At 61.0% G+C, this 16720-nt stretch overlaps 2 protein-coding genes across 8 annotated transcripts; both read right to left on the bottom strand.

The window, feature by feature from the left end:
* Positions 1-41: 41 nt before the first annotated feature.
* On the bottom strand, positions 42-7770 carry PRAM1 (PML-RARA regulated adaptor molecule 1). 4 transcript variants are annotated; one of them, XR_009609483.3, is made up of 10 exons: positions 7317-7770; positions 3900-5244; positions 3739-3805; positions 3589-3665; positions 1112-1166; positions 887-995; positions 610-772; positions 499-532; positions 319-404; positions 42-227 (listed from the first exon to the last, which is right to left on the bottom strand). XR_009609483.3 is itself a non-coding variant. In XM_060630053.3 (10 exons), exons 1-9 carry the CDS (start codon positions 7317-7319, stop codon positions 371-373), a joined length of 1887 nt encoding a protein of 628 aa, XP_060486036.3. In that variant the 5' UTR covers positions 7320-7770; the 3' UTR covers positions 42-227; position 370. The 4 variants fall into 4 exon arrangements, 3 of the variants coding, with proteins under 3 accessions (XP_060486036.3, XP_060486037.3, XP_078299635.2); XM_060630053.3 differs by having other exon boundaries at positions 370-404; XM_060630054.3 differs by having other exon boundaries at positions 42-404; positions 3900-4791; positions 4828-5244.
* A 3399-nt stretch (positions 7771-11169) lies between these two features.
* On the bottom strand, positions 11170-14973 carry ZNF414 (zinc finger protein 414). 4 transcript variants are annotated; one of them, XM_078443511.2, is made up of 8 exons: positions 14826-14973; positions 13790-14102; positions 13337-13444; positions 13107-13212; positions 12218-12561; positions 12077-12137; positions 11461-11634; positions 11170-11367 (listed from the first exon to the last, which is right to left on the bottom strand). In XM_078443511.2, exons 1-8 carry the CDS (start codon positions 14826-14828, stop codon positions 11238-11240), a joined length of 1239 nt encoding a protein of 412 aa, XP_078299637.2. In that variant the 5' UTR covers positions 14829-14973; the 3' UTR covers positions 11170-11237. The 4 variants fall into 4 exon arrangements, with proteins under 4 accessions (XP_078299637.2, XP_078299639.2, XP_078299636.2 ...); XM_078443513.2 differs by having other exon boundaries at positions 12087-12137; XM_078443510.2 differs by having other exon boundaries at positions 11170-11634; positions 12087-12137.
* Between the last annotated feature and the right edge of the window lie 1747 nt (positions 14974-16720).

Genomic DNA, 16720 nt, shown 5'->3' with positions numbered 1-16720 from the left:
GGGTGCCAGTCAGGGCAGAAAGAAAAGACAAGAAGCAGGGATCGCTTTAAATAGGAGCTTTATGTGGTTCATGTATGCAGTCAGGCACGAGCCTGGATGGTTCTGTGACTGCCAAGCTGGGATCCAAGGCTCCTGGGTTAGCAGGTGGCTGGGCGGGCAGGTTGTCCTGGGTACCCACACCTGTGGGCCTTACTGTCCCCTGGGGAATGGATGGCTCTCCAGAGGGTCTGCCAAGGAAGGGAGGGTGACTTCCATTGCCCCCCCCCACCCCCCAAGAAGATAGCAGCCCCTGGGGAAACGGGGTGTGGGAGGGGTTACCTCCTTCCAGGCACCGTGATCCCTTCCAGCCCACCTAGAGCACCTACATACCCTAGAAGCCAACGTCGTCATACACCTCCGTTTCCCTGGCGGAAAGTACAGCTCGGTCAGTAAGGGTCACCTCGGCCCGTTGACCAGCCCCCTACCCCCCACCCCCAGCCAGGGCCAGTCAGTACTCACAGGGGCAGTAGAGCTGTTCTGGGCACGTAGCCATCTGCAAAAAGAGTGGAATAGGTGAGCTCCCGGCTCTGGTGGCGGCCCGTTTCCCTAGGACTTTCTGGCCTGACTTACATTTGCCCTTGGTGTCCCGGCACAGCATCTCATCCTTGTTGGTGAACTCGATCACCTCTAGGATCTCCCCACGCCGGATCCCCAGGTACTTGCCACCCCCGCGACGCGTCTTGGCGTTGGGATCGATCATCATCCTCGTCTGAATCACTATCTCTCCCTCAAACTGGGGAGGGAGAAGTTAGAGCTTTTGTTTTGTGCTATCACCCCAGGGCTTTGGTCACCTAGGGCTGTGCCAGATCTCCCAGGGCTCCTGTTCACAGAGTTGTGGTGTTCACACCTTGAACTTCTTCCGGAACTCCCTCTCGGCTTTCTCTGCCTTCCGGATCTGCTTCAGAGACTTAAGGTCTGCAGGTGGCAACTGCTGGGGCTGGGGGGCCTTCTCCTTCCTGAGGAATTGGAGGGTCCTGAGCAAGATGTGCCCCCCACCCCACCCCCGTCCCCTTCCTGACCTCCCAGACCTCGGCCCCACCCCGTTCTACACACACCCTTTGCCCTGTGGTACCTGAGCTCTGGGTCTTGTGGCGGCCTGGGGGGTTGCTGGGTAGATGGCACCCCATCTGGGAGCGGGGAGAACACTGAGTTAGGGTAGGGACTCTTGGGCTAGGCCTCCCTTTCAACCCTGGTGGCTTGATTGGGAACGGAGCCTTCCCTGTGTCAGTTCTCAGGACGTCAGTCCCCTCCCAACCCTCACCCTGCCCACCGGCCCCATCTTCTCCCCAGGCCTTTCTCCTGGGCTGTGAGTTCTAGTGCATCGCCTTTCATTTTCGTAACTGTTACTGCATGATCGGCAAGGCTGAAATCGTTCACCACAGTAACTCCTTCCAACCCTCATGACAACCTTCCTCGTAGCGGAGAATACAGTCATTCCCAGCTTGCTGAGGAGGGAAATCAGGGCTCAGAGAGGGGTAAAGCGGTCTGCCCCCGGGTCATCCAGCTGGTGAATGGTAGAGGGAGGATTTGTCTGTGGGCTTTTGAGGCTATTTCATGTCTGTCTCCTAGGGTAGGCTGGCTTCTGGGAATTGTCATGGGATTTGGGTCAAACATAAGGTGAAAGCATATCCTTGAGCAAATGAAGTGGGCATCTGCGAAGGGGCTGGTGGGGTGGGGTTCTTGGACTGGCCTGGCTGCTGCTGAGACTGTATACTGTGAGTCTTCCAGGTCAGGGTTGACTTCCTGGCAAACTACCAGCCTTCCAGGCAGGAGCCTGCTGACTGAGGGTTTGGCTTACAGCGAGAGCCTCGTGAGTACCAGTTGAGTGAAGGATCCAGAACCTGAAGCCCCCGCCTTTTCACTTCAGACTCCAGCCTCCTTGGCCCGGTGCTCGGATGGTGCCATCCATAGTCTTACCCAGGACACTCCCTCCCGCTGCTCCCACTCCTCCCGGAGGCACTCCGGGGCCCCTACCCTCCTGGCACACCTGTAGCCCAAGCTCCCTGGCGGTGGGACCCAAATCAGGCCACACAAGTAAGGCGGGCTCTGAGGATGGCCCCTTCAGGTCCTGGGACCACCTAGGTCTGGCCCCAGCGCCTTCCAGGGAAGCCCCCTGCTGTGCGAGGAGCCTCTGGAGGAGGGCCGCCACCGCTCCAGAGTGAGGCAGAGTGGGAGGCTAGACTTGGAAAGGCCAAGTAGCCTTTGGAACAACCGGTACTAACAGTGAGTCGCCCCCCCCCCCCCCCCGCCCCCCGACAGTGTCTGAGAAGGGAAAGATTTGGGAAGTGTATTTGATTGGAATCGCAAAGAACGACTGACCCGGAATGGGGAGAGACAGTTGTCCACTGGCAGGGATGGTGAGCAGAGGTGGGGATGTGCCTGGCCGGTTTGGGGCTGGGGACGGGGGCGGGCCATGCCTGCAAGACTGCTGGACAGTTACCAGAGTCACCCCCTCTCTCCCCATGTCCCTGTCCCGAAGAGCGGCCCCCAAACCCCAGCCACGGGAGGCTCACTGGAGCGGAAGCAGGAGGGGCCCTGCCAGGAAGCTCTGCTAACAGAGGGGTGTTGCAAGCAGCCCCTGAGGAAAGCCCAGGAGAAGCAGGAGGGGCTCGGGAAGGAGGAGTGCAGGCAGCAGACCTGGTGCGGGGGCTGGTGGGGAGGAAGCGGGCGCGTCCCAAAGGCACCCCTAATAAAACGTTGCCCTGTAGGAAGCCCTTCGAAAGGTGGGGCGGGGGAACCAGGACCACAGGACCTGGGCTCCTCTGTACTGACAACGAGCTGGGGCAAGTTAGTGGGGTCAGGCTTCCACATCTGTAAAACGGGCATGATGTGGCCTTGGGGGTGGGTGGGAGGTCGTGCAGGGTCAGTGACGTGCACGTAGGGTGCCTGCACGGAAGCCGCTTTTTTTCCCCCCACTCGAAATTGGTGAAGGCATTGACCCTGCAGTGGGCTGGACACGTTGGGTCGGCTCCGCCGTCCTCCTGCTCTCTCGGAGCAGAGACTGGGGAGAAGGGAGAAAAGGGGGCCTTTGGGACCCCGGAGCACAGAGTATCGAGGACCACAGGCTCAGGTGTGTCCGTCTCCAGCCCGTGCCCGAGTTTAGGCCCGAGTCCCGCAAGCACCTCCGACACAACAGGTCTGTGTGGAACCTGACCCCTTGTCCCCAGCTCAGGGTGCCTTGGCTCTGCACCCAGGCGTTGGGCTCGAAACGCGGGCCTCATCCGCGTCGTGGGCTCGCTCTCACCCGCCTGGTGGCTCACACACCACCAAGTCCTCGTTCGCAGTCTTCCACGGCTCTTTCGCCCCTTCTGCCACCGCCCCGGGCCGCACTCCTGGCCAACACCGTACCCACTGGCTGCTCCGCCCACCAGAGGCTGGTCCGACCTTTCCGCAGGGCCTTTCCTGCTCTGCTTTCTCCCTCAGTGTTGGCAGGGAGACGGGTGGTCACTTGGCTTCAGCCAGCAGCGCGGCAGAATATGCCCTGGCGATGGATGGTCAGGTGCCTGGGCGGAGGGTCTGGCTGAGGGCTCGGCCCCACCACCCACAAACCTCTGCCCTCGCCGCTGGGGCCGGAGTGGTCTGTGGGCCCCACGTCGTCATACAGCTCGTAGATCTCATCCTGGTCCCTGCAGAGATACTGAGATGAGGGCCTCTTGCGGCCTCGGGCCTGTGCCGGGGCCGCTTGCCCCCCACACTCACTGCGGGATGTCTTTCGTCTGTTGCTCCTGGAAGTGGATGGCAGCAGCGGAACGAGCCCTCCTCAGAGCTGTGGGGGGAGGAGAGCGGGAGGGAGGCGGGCCCTGGCGGGAGCCTCTCCCCGGCTTTCTGCCTGGGCTGCCGCGACCCACCTGTGGACCCACCTGTGGCTGCAGCTGCGGCTCTCCGGAAGCTCTGAACGTCCCTGGGGCCTGGGGGCAGCGGGGGCTTGGCTGGAGGGGGTCCCAGGCTGCTGGCAGGGGGCAGAGGCCTCCGCCGGGGCGGGTGGCCCTGCTTGAGGCCCAGCCTCGACCGTCCGCTGTGAGTGAGACTGAGCGGGAGCCTGGGGCCGGGGCCCGCGACAGCAGTGGGGAGCGAGCTCTCCGAAACAGAGCCAGGGAGAGGGGGCTTTCTGGGAAGATCACCAAAGAACTCGGCATGCGGGCGCTTCTTGGGCAGAGCACTGGGCTCGGGCTGTGAGAACTTGCGGGGGGGCCCCTGGCACTCAGGCTGCAGGAACTTGCTGGGGAGTAGGCCAAACTCAGGCTCTGAGGCCACCCTGGGGAGGCCCCCCGGCTCGGGCTGCAGGGGCTTCTTGGAAGGTGCTTTGAATTCGGACTGCCGTGGCCTCTTGGGAACCACACTGACTTCCGGCTCTGAGGCCCTCCTGGTGAGGTCTCCAAAATCAGGGTGCAGGAGCTTCTTGGGGAGGTCACTCAGCTGAGGGGCTGGGATCTTCTTGGGAAATGTACTGAAGTCAGGCTGTGATGGGTGGGGGTGGGGCTCACTGGACTCAGCCTTCCAGGGGGGTGTCTGAGGGACCTCACTGAACTCAGGCTGCGGCAGGCACTTCTTAGGGAGCTCACCGACCTGAGGCTGCAGGGGCTTTCTGGGGTGCCCACCGAACTCAGGCTGTGGGGGCTTCTTGGGGAGGGTACTGACGTCAGGCTTTGAGGGGTGGGGGTGGGGCCCACTAGTCTCCACCTTCCAAGGAGGTGTCTGAGGGACCTCACTGAACTCAGGCTGCGGCAGGCACTTCTTAGGAAGCTCACCGACCTGAGGCTGTGAGGGCTTTCTGGGGTGCCCACCGACCTGAGGCTGCGGGGGCTTCTTGGGGAGGGTACTGAAGTTGGGCTGTGAGGGGTCTGGGGTGGCCTCGTTGGGCTCAGGCTGCTGTAGCTTTTTGGGGAAGGCGCTGGATTTGGGCTCTGGGGGGGGCAAGGCCTTTTGAGGGGCCCCGAGCTGCGGGAACTTCTTGGAGGGTTCACTGAACTCGGGTTTGGAGGGCTTCCTGGGCAGATCAGCGAAACTGGGCTGCGAAGGCTTCCTGGGCACTGCATTGAACTCGGGCTGCGGGGGCTTTTTGGGGTGCTCGCTTAGCTCAGCTGTTGGAAGCTTCTTTAGGGGTTTGTGGAACTCAGGCTTCAGGGGTTTTTTGGGGAGTTCACTGGTCTCGAGCTGAGAGGCCTGGAACTTTGCTTGAAGGCTCCGGAAGTCCTGATGGCTCCCCTAAGGAACATGGAGCCAGAGTCAGGCGGGGACTCTCTGCCGACGTCTCTTCCCCTGACTGTGTCCTTGGCTCTCTCCAGTGTTGGCTGAGGACTCCCACATTTGTCTCCAGGCTCCCCGGAGCCCTGACCACTTAGGCACTGCATATGTGCCCCCAGGCGCACCCCCATCAGGACCCAGGCCCCTGCTGCTCCCTCACAGCCTGCTGCTCCCCCGGTCCCCCCTCAGTTGGTGGTGCCTTGCAGGTGTCCTTGAGATACCCTGTTCCTAGTACCTTCTGTTTTCATTTCAGAATACATCCAGAATGCAGCCACTTGTCACTGCCTATACCACTGTCATGCGGGCGGGAGGAACCCAGGCCCTCCTCCTGGGTCTCCTGCCCCCCCCCCACCCCCCACCGCCCCCCAGTCTCATCTCTGGCCAGGCCCTGCCCCCACAGCAACCAGAGGAATCCCCTCTGCTCAAAATCCAGCAATGTTCCTTTATTTCCCCATGGTAAAAGCCAAAGACCTCATGAAGGCCCTGAACCATCCATTGGCCTCTCCTACCTGGATCCTTCCTCGCCTGGCCACCTCCTCGTCCCCCTCGCCCTCCCCCCTCCCGTCCCCCAGTGTCTTGGGGCTTTGTCCTGCCCCCTTGCCCGTGACACTTCTCCCCATGGCCTGCTTCTCGCCTCTTCCACCTCCAGGTCTCTGCTCTTGATAATTTCTCTTCTTTTTTAAAAAAATGTTTATTTTTGAGAGAGAAAGGCAGAGAGAGAGAGGGACAGAGGATCTGAAGCAGGCTGTGTGCTGACAGCAGAGAGCCCGATGCGCGGCTCAAACTCACGAACCAGACGAGGTTGGATGCTCAGCCGACTGAGCCCCCCGGGCACCACATCTCTGATATTTCCTTATTAGAGAGGCCTTCCTCCTAGACCACCCATATTTTAAAAAAATCGATTCCCCCTCCCCTCCCGGTCCTCCCCGTCCCCCTGACCTGCATTTTACTTTTAGTACTTGCTGCAAAGTATCACAGAGTTTATTTGACACTGTTTCATAAATGTGCCCTGACTGTTCTGTTTTTTTGTTCGCTCTACCCTCCCCAGACCCCGTGGCAGGTCAGGGACTTGGCTCATTCGTTGCTCTCCTTCCAGTGCCTGGCACACTGTGGGGGCTCAGCAGAAATAAATATACACAAAGGCATATTCAGCCACGTCCAGTCTGTCACAAGCCTCGTGAAGAAAGAGACACAGAGACACAGAGGCCCGGCGGCAGATGTGGGCTGAGGGTCACAGTCCCACACACCCTTTGCTGACGGTCAGGGCACTCACAGTTGACCGGCAGGCAGGCCCAAGCGGCAGCACAGGCACGTGCACCTTGGCACACCTAGTCTGACCGGCCCTGTACCCTCTGTCACAGACACAGGCGGACAGGCCAGGCCGGCTCTGACCAGAGGTGGCCCTGCTGCAGGCCCCCAATCCTGGCTTCACCCGGGGCCTAGGAGATTGGGGAGTGGGGGTGGGGGCAGGGCAGAACCGTGTGGACTTTGCTCTCTTGTCTGTGCCTCACTTTCCCTATCCCGAGAACGAGGAAAGGTAGTGACTCCCGCCCCGGGGCCTGAAGTACCTCTATTAAAGCCCCCCTCCGGGAGAGGGTGGGGCCAAGGATTCCCTGGGTGACCCACAGGACCAGAGAAATCAGGATCAGCGGGTCATAACTTGGGTGACTGCTGGGGTGCAGGGTGGGCAGTGGGTACGTGACCCACTTTGTCACCCGTAGGAAGCCCCTGTGTTCACGCTGGTCTCCTGTTACCAGGCTGCTTTTCATGCTGACGTGTTCCTCCTGTTAAAGTCGAAACCTCAGCCTGGGCCGTAGGCCCCTTGGAGCCCCGGCTGTCCCAGCAGTGAGTCCCGGCTGCTTCCCGCCTCTGGGCCTCTGAGATGGTCATTGCTGTTTACCTGGGTGGCTTTCCTAGCCCCTCTACCACTCACCTCTTGGAATATGCCCTCCAGTCTCCAACCACAGCACCCCTTGCCTGTGGCCAGTGGCGGGGGGCGGGGGGGTCTCTTCTAGGGATGGGGGTTCACTCACCATGGCTACAGGCGGGTGATGGGCCACAGGGCGAGTGGGACCTGAGCTGGGCCGCTGCCTTCAGGAAGTGACTGTGGCTTCTGCTCCACGGGCCCCACGGGGGTGGGGGCTGATGGCGGGGTGGGGAGGACAGAGGAGGAAGGAAAGGAGGCGGAGACAGCCCCTGCCTGCCCCCAGATCCTGTCTGGCATTTGAGTTCCCGTCCTGCCCGCTGCTGTCTCTCCATGCTTTGGGCATCGGCCGTCAGCACATGCCCAACACGGTCACTAGTTTCTTGACTCTCTGTAGTTCCGGGGGCTGGCTGACTTCTGGTCTCCAGGGAGGACTCCTCGGGAGGGCGAGTTCTCTGTGGGTAAGGGGCATGGTCAGCTCTGGGCCGGGAGACCGAGGAGTTGGGGGAGCGTGGTGAGGGAGGTCCTTCTGCCGGCTCTTGTTGCCTCATCCGCCTGCCTCATTTCCACACTTCCCCACGGATTCTCAGCTCTGAGCAGGACTTCCCTATTGTAGGGGCAGCTGTCTGTCACATGGGCCATGGACGCCGTGGTGGACAGGGGGCCCAGCCCGGACACCCTAGGTGTCCAGAAGAGGGTGGGAAGAACATGGAGACAGCGGGGAGACCAGTGAAGAGGGGGTGAAGGGAGGGGCAAAGCCAGCGCTTGTTAGGGTCAGGCGCGCAGACCAGGGGAGAAGATCCCTCCCGGGAGAGTGCAGAGCCCTGATTCTGTTTGTCAATACACGGGAATGGCTTTTACAGAAAGATGGAAGGAAGCTCCTGGAGATTCTGACTTAATTGGCCTGCGCCTGGGGGTTTCTTAAACACTCCGAGGGGGATTCTAATGTGCCCACGGGTCACCCTGAGACCCCGTTAAAGTGCAGGTTCTGCCCCGGGTCTGTGGTGGAGCCTCAGATTCCTAGACACCCTAGGTGATGTCCCAGAGTAGCGAGGGTGTAGGAGGACACGGGAGGTTTGTCTTGAGGGGGCTGCATTCCCAGCTGGAGCCGTTCAGTGGCCGCCCTGCCGTGGAGGCCACCGGCCGCACGGTCGGAAATGACTCCGTTCGTGCCTAAGATGCACAGCTTGAGGATTCTGGAGCCTCTGTGCCCGCCCATCCTCACCACTGCACGGGCAGACATGCACCCTAGGTCACATTCCCAGATGTGGGTCCCCTCAGGAGTCCTGGGGGATCAGGGGTGATGAGATGTGGGTCCTCCCTGGGTCTCCGGGTGACCGACACTCCCAGTGTTTGGTGAGAGAGGGAAACGAATGAATGAAAGAAAAAGCGATTATTGGCCAGAAACACACAGTAGGTGCCCAATCCAGGGCAAAGCCAAAGGACTGGACACCGGTGACAATCTGGTGACTCCCCAGGCTCCAGGACCAGCCACTCCGTGGGGACTCTGGATTTTGCAGTTGGGAGGGCTCCACCCTGGAGAGCCCTATTTTCCCACAGCCCCCCTTATGGGCATTCCCCCAACTACCCTTGGTGTTTGGAGCCTTTCCGGTGGCCGTAGGCTGGTCTGCACGGCGAAGCCATGAACTTGGACAGGCGGGTCCACAAATGGAGCTGCGGGGACCAACCCCCGAAGTGAACACGCGGGCCTCAGTCCGCCTTGGGGAGTTGTGGGGGTGGGGAGGTGTCTGCTGGGACCAGCGTCTGGAGCCCTGGTTTAGGGAAGGGTACCGGTTCCGAGCACACGGCAGGGGGGCAGGGACGGGGGCGGAGTGGGCACGTTCAGCCGTGTACCTGGCTGCCCTGGCCGGAGGTGGGGGTGGAGTAGGGGATGGACACGGCGGTGGAGGCCAGGCTGAGCCGCACGTGGTCCCTGTGCACGCAGTGGAAGAGGACTGAGCACGTGGGCGGCCCATCCTGGGGCCACGGGGCGCTCGGAGGAGCCAGGAGCCCGGGATGGGGGTGTTCGGATCCGTGTCAGAGGCAGGGGTCCGGGACGCGTGCCCAGGAGCCTTCATTTCCCCTCTCAGTCTGGTGACGGAGCATGGTTGACAACTGCCGGGCGGTGGGCGGGTACCTGGCCGGCCTCACGGCTGACATAAGCCGCCTGCAGAGGCTCAGTGTTTCCACGTGACCCGCAGTCTCTTACCAATACCAACCTGTCCCCGCGGCGGGGGCAGCCAGGCCAAGTGGACGCCTGCAGGGACGCGCTTGCTGTCCTTCCCTGTCCCTTCAGATGGACACTCCTGGGCGCCCTCTGCTGGGCGGAGCCCGGGCCCCACGAGGACTCAGCTGTCAGGCATTTTGTGGTTGGGGGAGGGGGACCATCTGTGGAATCAGTTTGGACGCATGGAATTGGTGGGCAGAGGGACGTGAATCACTCAGAAACATTTCCCAAGTGTCCCCCCTCACCTGGTCCCTCTGAATCTTCACAAGGATTCCAGGGAGTGAGCAAGCATCGTGACACCCATCTTAAGGACTAACAAACTAAAAGGGGAGGTTGAATCTTCTCCAGGGTCAGAGTCCTGGTTCCAAGGCTCATGGCAGAGAAGAGGCGAGCTCTGAGGGGGCCTGGAGCCCCAGGATCCCCCGATGGCCCACCTGGCCCCACAGCTGGCGCTCGGTGATACCTGCCTCAGCCTGGGCCTGGAGGTGCTGGTGGACAGACACCTGGCCTAAGCCAGCTGAGTCTCAGCTACAACCCCATTAAGGGCATCACAGCCCTGAAGCCCACCGTGACATCTCGGGTGGCCACAAAGGCAGGCAGGTAGGTGGGCAGGCGGGCCCCTGGGTGCAGGTGGGCCGATCCTAAGGGCACTCAGACCACCCCCCACACCTGCCTTCAGGAGAGGATGAAGGGCCTCTCTGGAGTTTGGGGCTGTTCACCTGCAAGGAGGCTGGGGCCGTCTTGTTCACGGAAGGGCTATGCTCCCCGGGAGGAGAGGATAAGGGGGAAGAGGAGGGTGGTGAGGGAGGGCATGGGGAGGTTCAAGATGGGCCTTGTGGGCTATTAGGAGAACACGGTCTCCATCCAGAGAGCCGCGGGGAGCCACGGAAGGGTACCGGGTGGGCATCAGAAGAAACCCCCGTTTCCAGAGGTGATCAGATTGTTGGGGGGTTGGGGAGGGCAGGAGAGTTGTTGCTTCAGGTGCCTGAGGAAGGGAAAGGGTTGAGGCCTGGGCTAGGGGACCGTGGAGCCGGGAGGGAGGCAAGATGCAGGAGGGAAAACTAGCCTCTGAAGGGTGGCTGTCAACAACGCAGAAGGCTTTCACATTCAGGAGGCTCGGCCCGCTGGGTTTTGGTGACTACAGGGCTGGGACAGCAGTGTGGCCCCAGAGTTTGAACGCGGACCCAGGACTGACTTCCCTGGAAGGAAGGGAAAATCCCTGTGGTTGGAAGACTGAAAGGGAAGCGGTGAAGAGGGAGGAGCCAGGCCCCCTGGGGCTGGCTCTGACCCACCTTCCTCTTCAGAGCTGGCCTAGGGGGAGAGGTGAAAGCAGGGAGCCAAAGAGGAGGGTCCCCAGGACACTGACCAAGACAAAACCTGAGCCTAGCCTGCCTGAGTGCCCAGCCCTGGGGGCCCTGTCACCTGTGAGTCCACACCGGCCTCAGGATTGGCAAGTGGCTCCAGCTGGGCCAGGCCCTGCCTCCCAGCCTGTCCTACCCCACTGATTCCTGGGACTTTTAAATAAACGTGGGATTTCCATCCCATCTGGTTTCTGGAAATGGTGGGACAAGACAGGACACTGGCAGTCCTAACTGCTGCTGGATAGGGTAGCACTGACCCGGGTCCCGGTGTTGAGGTGAGGTTGAGGGGAAGCTTGTCCCCTCCCAAGGTATGAGCATCCCAGGGCTGCCAGACTGTGCACTGGGAGGGGCAAGGGACCCAGACACAGCACAGGCTGGCTCATCGCGTCTCCTTTATTGTCCCCCCACCCTCTCCATCTTAGGCCCCGCGAAAACGACAAAACTACCCACACCCACAGTTGAGCCCCCCTCCCCCCCGCCCCCCGCCCGCGGCCGGATTCAGAACGGCGAGAAAACCGGACACTCCCCCTCTGCCAGCAGCGGAGACACCTTGGGTGCAAGCGGGGCCGGGTCTGGGTGGGGCAGAGGAGGGGGCGCCTGAGCCTCGGCCCCGCCCCTCGCCTCGGGGCCCCCGCCCTCCCCACCCGCGCGCTCCTCGGCCTTACCCGGCGGCGCGTCGGGGCGCGGCTGCCCGGGCGCCGGGGCCGCGGGGGCGATGGGGCGGTGGTCCTCCAGGTGCAGTGTCATGGCGGGCCGCGAGGCCGTGGAGAAGGCGCACTGCATGCACGAGTAGCGGCCGCGCGTGTGCTCCCACACGATGCGGCTCGGGGCCGCGTGCCCTGCGGGCAGGCGGGGCCCCCGTCAGTCCCGGAAGACCCTTCCACCCCCAAGGATGGCGGACGAGGACGAGTGCGGGTCAGATCTTTCCCCGCCTCCCCATCGGCTCCCGTGCACGGGCGGGTTTGGTCTGGCCGATCCACTTCCCCGGATCGCGTCCCACCCCTCCGTAACTGGGGACACTAAACTTGTATCCGAATCCCCCGCTCCTACCCCTTGGAGCCACCGCAGGGGGAAGGACTCGTGAACCGGGCGCGGGTTTTACACGGAAACGCCGGCGCAGACGAAGGCTCGGGGGCCAATAATTTTTAAGGCAAAATCTTGTATTTCGTGGGTAGCAGTTGTGGCCACCTGGGAAGGGGTGGGCAACGCTGCCTCCCAGCATCCCCTGGGCCTGGCAGGGCGCAGGGCAGAAATTCCCCTCCACCCGTCCCTGGTGGTCACCTGCACGCACCTGAGGGTGCGTCGGAGCCGCCCTGGGGTCTTCGCGGGCTGCCGCCGGCACCTGAGGTAAACGGGCGGGTCAAGGTCAGAAGTCCGCGCGAGCTCAGTTCACCCTTCAGGCGGCCCTGTTCCCACACTCACCTTGGCTCTTTTTCCAGACTGCGGCGCTGGAGGCGGGCGGCCCGGGCGCCGCAGCCAGGAAGGGGCGCAGGCGCGGGGGGGTTAGGCCAAAGGGCGCGGGGTTCAAGTAGGGCAGGAAGGGCCCGGTGGGGGCAGGGGCGGGGGTCGTGAAGGGCTCGAGCAGCGGGAACGGCAGGCCCGGCGCGGACGCAGCGTCTGACTCCTGGGGACGTTCGGGCGCCGGGGGCTCCTTGTCGAGGGCGGGGGGTGGCGGCGGGGCTGGGCTCTGCGCATGCTCGGCGCAAACATGCAGATGCTTGAAGAGCGAGCGGTGCGTGCGGAAGCGCAGGAGGCAGTTCTCACACCTGGGGGCAGGCACAAGGCTGGGCTGGGTCCCTGGGGGACAAGGGTAGGGCCTATCCGATACTACTTGGGGGGCCGCCGCGCGAGGCCGGGAAGTAAGGAAGGGAGCATAAAGCCCAAATCACGTATCCCCCACTTGCGGGGGAGAAGCTTGCTCTAAGCGCCCCCCAGTGTGGCCGCGACCCTTCCAGACCCCTCCGAGTCCTTGCCCTGGGAAAACGAGATAGGAGGTCTCAATTTTGACTTAGGTGGCCGGTTTTCCTCCAGGCAGGGAAGGAGGGACTGGGCGGAGACACAGCACGTATGCTCCGCCCCTTTCCGAGCTCGGGCCCCCGCGTCTCTGCGACTCGCTCCAGCAACCAGTCCCTTTAGCGCAGGCAAGGGCAGGCCTTGCTCGAGGCTGCGCCCACTGCCGGGACCAACCCCCTTGACTAGAAAGGGACAAAGGCCTGGACCCCAGGTGGTGGCAATCAAACCAGGGGTGGGAGAAGCTGCCTGGGGCCTGGTCACGGAGCACAGGTGGAAGTCGAGATGGTCAGGGTCTCACTTGAAGTAGCGATTGGGTTTGTAGTGCAGCTTGCCATGTGCCACCAGTTCCTGCATGGTGGGGAAGGTCTCGGTGCAGCTCAGGGCGGAACAGCGGAAGAGCTTGCCTGGCGGGGCACGGATGAAGGACACAGGAGTGGAGACCGGTGGCCAAGGCTGGCCTGGAGGCTCTGCCTGCCTTCCACCTGCCTTCCACCCCAACTGCCTCCCCACCACCTGCTCTGGCCCTACCTTCCAGGGACTGTGTGGGTGGGCAGTGGGTACGCAGATGCTGTGCCAGGTCTCGAACACTGGGGAAACTGAGACAGCATCCAGGGCTGGAGCAGGGTATCTGCTTCCCTGAAGGATGCACAGAAGTGGAGGGGGTGTCACTCACCCTTCCCCCATCCACGCTGTCCGGAGTTCTGCCCCAGAGAGGCTGGAATGACGCTACTGGTTTCCTATCAAGGCCTTTACCCTCTGCTTCCCCCACCAGACTGAACTACCGGAGGGCAGGGGCTGAGCTGGCATGGCTCATCACTGTAGCCACAGCCTGGGGCGCACTTGGTGCTCAATGGTGATTCCCTCTAGATGAGCCCCAAGTCTGGAGATACTCTGTACTCCTCTCCATTATTCCAAGGCCTGTAATCCCCCCCCCCTCCCCTCCCCCCCCCACCCCCCGCAGAAGGTTCCATCACAGATCACCTGGTTGTTGGCGTCGTCTGGGAGGCCTCAGGTCCTCGCTGGTCCCCGAGACTGTGCTGGTTGGGCCAAGGCCAGATCCAGGGCCAGGCTGGCCACTGTCTGGGGCTGAAGGAGCACCCTGCTGGGACCCTCCAGGCCCTCCGCGGTCCCACACTGGGGGTGTGGCTGCCCGGTCAGGGCCTGGGTCCTCCCCCATGGAAGAGGGGGGGGCTGCGGCAGCCGCGACTGGGGACAACACCTCCTTGTCAGTCTCACTGAAGCTGGACTCTGCAGTGGCCGGCATGTCCGGGCTGGGCCCCGAGGGTTCCTCCTCCTAGTGGAAGGAAAAAGCAGGGAGAACCCCTCTGGGCCCACGTTGGCCTGGATCAGCCAGGGTCACCCCTCCCGCCCCGCCAAGACCGCTGGACATTTGTGAAGTAGCGAATGCCCTGGAGACATCACCTGGATGGTCAGCCCCCATCCTAGGGAATCATCATCAAGGGAGGGCAGGAGGGAAAGAGTGGATTGAGCCTCTTGCGTTCCACCCTCTGAGAGGGAACTGGAAGGTGACCCAATCGCAGAAAGGGGTATGTCAACAATTACTCATGTGAAAGAAGTCCCTCGACCCCAACTAGGGCCGGTGGGATGTCCCTTACACAGCAGAGGCGTGGCCTACAGGGAGCGGGCGGGACGAAGATTATACAGACGGGGCTCTGAATAGGGCGCCGCTAGGAACATGCTGGAGGGGCCAGGAGTGGTCCAGTGGATCGTGTGAGGACGGAAATATACACCCTCCCGGCTCCAGCTGTGCAGTCGAACCTGGGGGTGCTAAGACCCGGATGTAAAAGGACCAGGGGCGGAGCCCAAGCGCTGTAGGCGTGGCCCAGTCGAAGCCAGGCCAGGAAGCAGGGGTGGGGTGCTTCCCCAAGTGACAGCCAGCGGCGGGAGAGTGCCCGGATGTGGGGGCGGGGTCGACCGGACGGTGCGCATGCGACAGGGCCGCGCCCCGCCAGTACCCGCCGGTTCGTCGCGCCCGAACCCCCGGCGCCGCGCTCACCATCCTCGACCCGGCTCAGCCTCTTGTTCCTGCGACTCCGGCGGCTCCGGCTGAGGCTGTGGCGACTCCCTGGACGGCCGCGGGCTCGCGCTCACGTCGGCGCCATTTTCCGCCTGCCAGCTCTCGCGAGAGCGGGGCAGGCCCTGCGCAAGACGCCCCCCGAGGGGGCGGAGCCTGGGATCTGGGTCCTCCTGGAGAGCCGTATAGGCGGCGCTCGCTACGGGTTTGCAAGCCCGGGCCTATCAAAGAGTTCCCCTTTAAAAGTCTGTGCCCAGGGATCCTGGCTTAAAATCATTCGGAACCTCTGTTCTCCTTTGCAAAATGGGTATCTTTATCCCCTCCCTTCCCGTCACCAGCTCTCGAAAGGGGGCACACAGCCGTTCTTCTGTTTGAAGAGGTCGTGATGATTGGGCTGCCTCTTTAGAGGGAAATTGCCAATGATCGTCAAGATTGTCAATGAACTTACTTCTGAAGTTGAAATGGGCCCCTTGAGATAGCCAAGGGCAAGAAACAAGCCAAGGGCAAGAAACCTGACCTCAGGACAGGTGTAGCTTTAGGATGGAGAGCCCTGGGTGGAATGAGTCACCTATCCATCCTGCATTCCTTGAGCGCCAACTGTGTGCTAGGCATTGGGTACCCGAGAACCAACAAAGTCCCTCAGGGCAAGGGACTGTGCCTCAGGGGCCTGCTCACATTTTAAAATAGGGAGACAGACAATGAATCAACAAATACAAAAAACCATCTTAGATTATATTAAGTGCTACAAAGAAAAAAAAAAAACACACACGGAAGAGAAACCTCTCTGGGAGTTGACTTTTGAGCTGTTATCTGATGGTCAGGAAGGAGTGAACAAATGGAAGGTCAGGGGACTCTGGGAAGTGGATAGTGGGTGCAAATGTCCTGAGGTGGAGAAAGACAAGCTTGTCTTTTTCAAGGATTAGTGAGGAGATCAGCTTACTGCTGAAACAGAGTGGAGGCAGGGTATGGAGGTCAGAAAGTGAACTTGGTGCAGGGAAGGTCACACAGCGCCTTGTGAACCATGGAGAGAGAGCGAGGAGTGTGGTTTCTGTTCTCACCATTGATGAATTTTTAGCAGGGGGAGGTCCACCATTTGATTCCTGGGTGTTTGGAGAGTGGGCAATTGGGGGGATGGTAAAGTGGATCTTTGATCTCAGATCTCTATAATACATTGTGTAATATTCAAGAGGTGTCTCTTGAGTTCTGGGCAAGTATGGACTTTATGTGCAGTGTATTTTCATCTGTGTACATAAGATGTACCTATGTGCCTTTATATGCAGAAATACTATTGGAAGGAGACATTAAAAACTGGGGAGGGGAACAGATTTTCAAGTGAGGGTGAGACAGACTTTTCACACGTGCTGTTTGAATTTAAAAAAATGTTTTTTTAATTTGTCATTAATACAGTTAAAAACTCATAAAAAAAAACAAAAACAAAAACAAAAAACAGATCATTTGGGGCACCTGGGTGGCTCAGTTGGTTAAGCATCCAACTTTTGATTTTGGCTCAGGTCATGATCTCATGGTTCGTGAGATCAAGACCCGTGTCGGGCTCTACACTGGGTATGGAGCCTGCTTGGGATTCTCTCTCTCTCCCTCTCGCTCTCTCTCTCTGCCCTTCCCCTGGTTGCTCTCTCTCTGTCTCTCTCTCTCCCTCTCTCAAAATAAATAAATAAACAACACAAAACCCAAACAGATCATTTGGTGCTGGGTGGAGGTGTCTTTGTGTGTGGAGGGGGGTTGGTGCAATCTGGGGAAGGGTGGGGTGAGGCCTCAGAAGGACAGGCCACCCAAGGAAGGGAGAGGAGGGGCCAGGCTTAAGAAATTCTAGAAGTCAACAGGATGTGGGGCTGTGGAGTGGGCAGGGCCAAGGTGAT

The sequence above is a fragment of the Panthera onca genome, chromosome A2, assembly GCF_046562875.1.
Source record: "Panthera onca isolate mPanOnc1 chromosome A2, mPanOnc1 haplotype 2, whole genome shotgun sequence".
Lineage (NCBI taxonomy): Eukaryota > Metazoa > Chordata > Mammalia > Carnivora > Felidae > Panthera > Panthera onca.
The sequence above is the reverse complement of the archived record's forward strand: the minus strand, read 5'-3'. Positions and strand labels throughout refer to the sequence as shown.

Coding starts and splice junctions, on each gene's coding strand:
- PRAM1 (XM_060630053.3), bottom strand. Junction 1,167..3,588: donor CCCCAGCGGCGAGGGCAGAG/GTTTGTGGGTGG, acceptor CCCCGCTCCCAG/ATGGGGTGCCATCTACCCAG. Junction 533..609: donor CCGGGACACCAAGGGCAAAT/GTAAGTCAGGCC, acceptor CTCTTTTTGCAG/ATGGCTACGTGCCCAGAACA.
- ZNF414 (XM_078443510.2), bottom strand. Junction 13,445..13,789: donor CAGACGACGCCAACAACCAG/GTGATCTGTGAT, acceptor TGCATCCTTCAG/GGAAGCAGATACCCTGCTCC. Junction 13,213..13,336: donor ACCCACACAGTCCCTGGAAG/GTAGGGCCAGAG, acceptor GTGCCCCGCCAG/GCAAGCTCTTCCGCTGTTCC.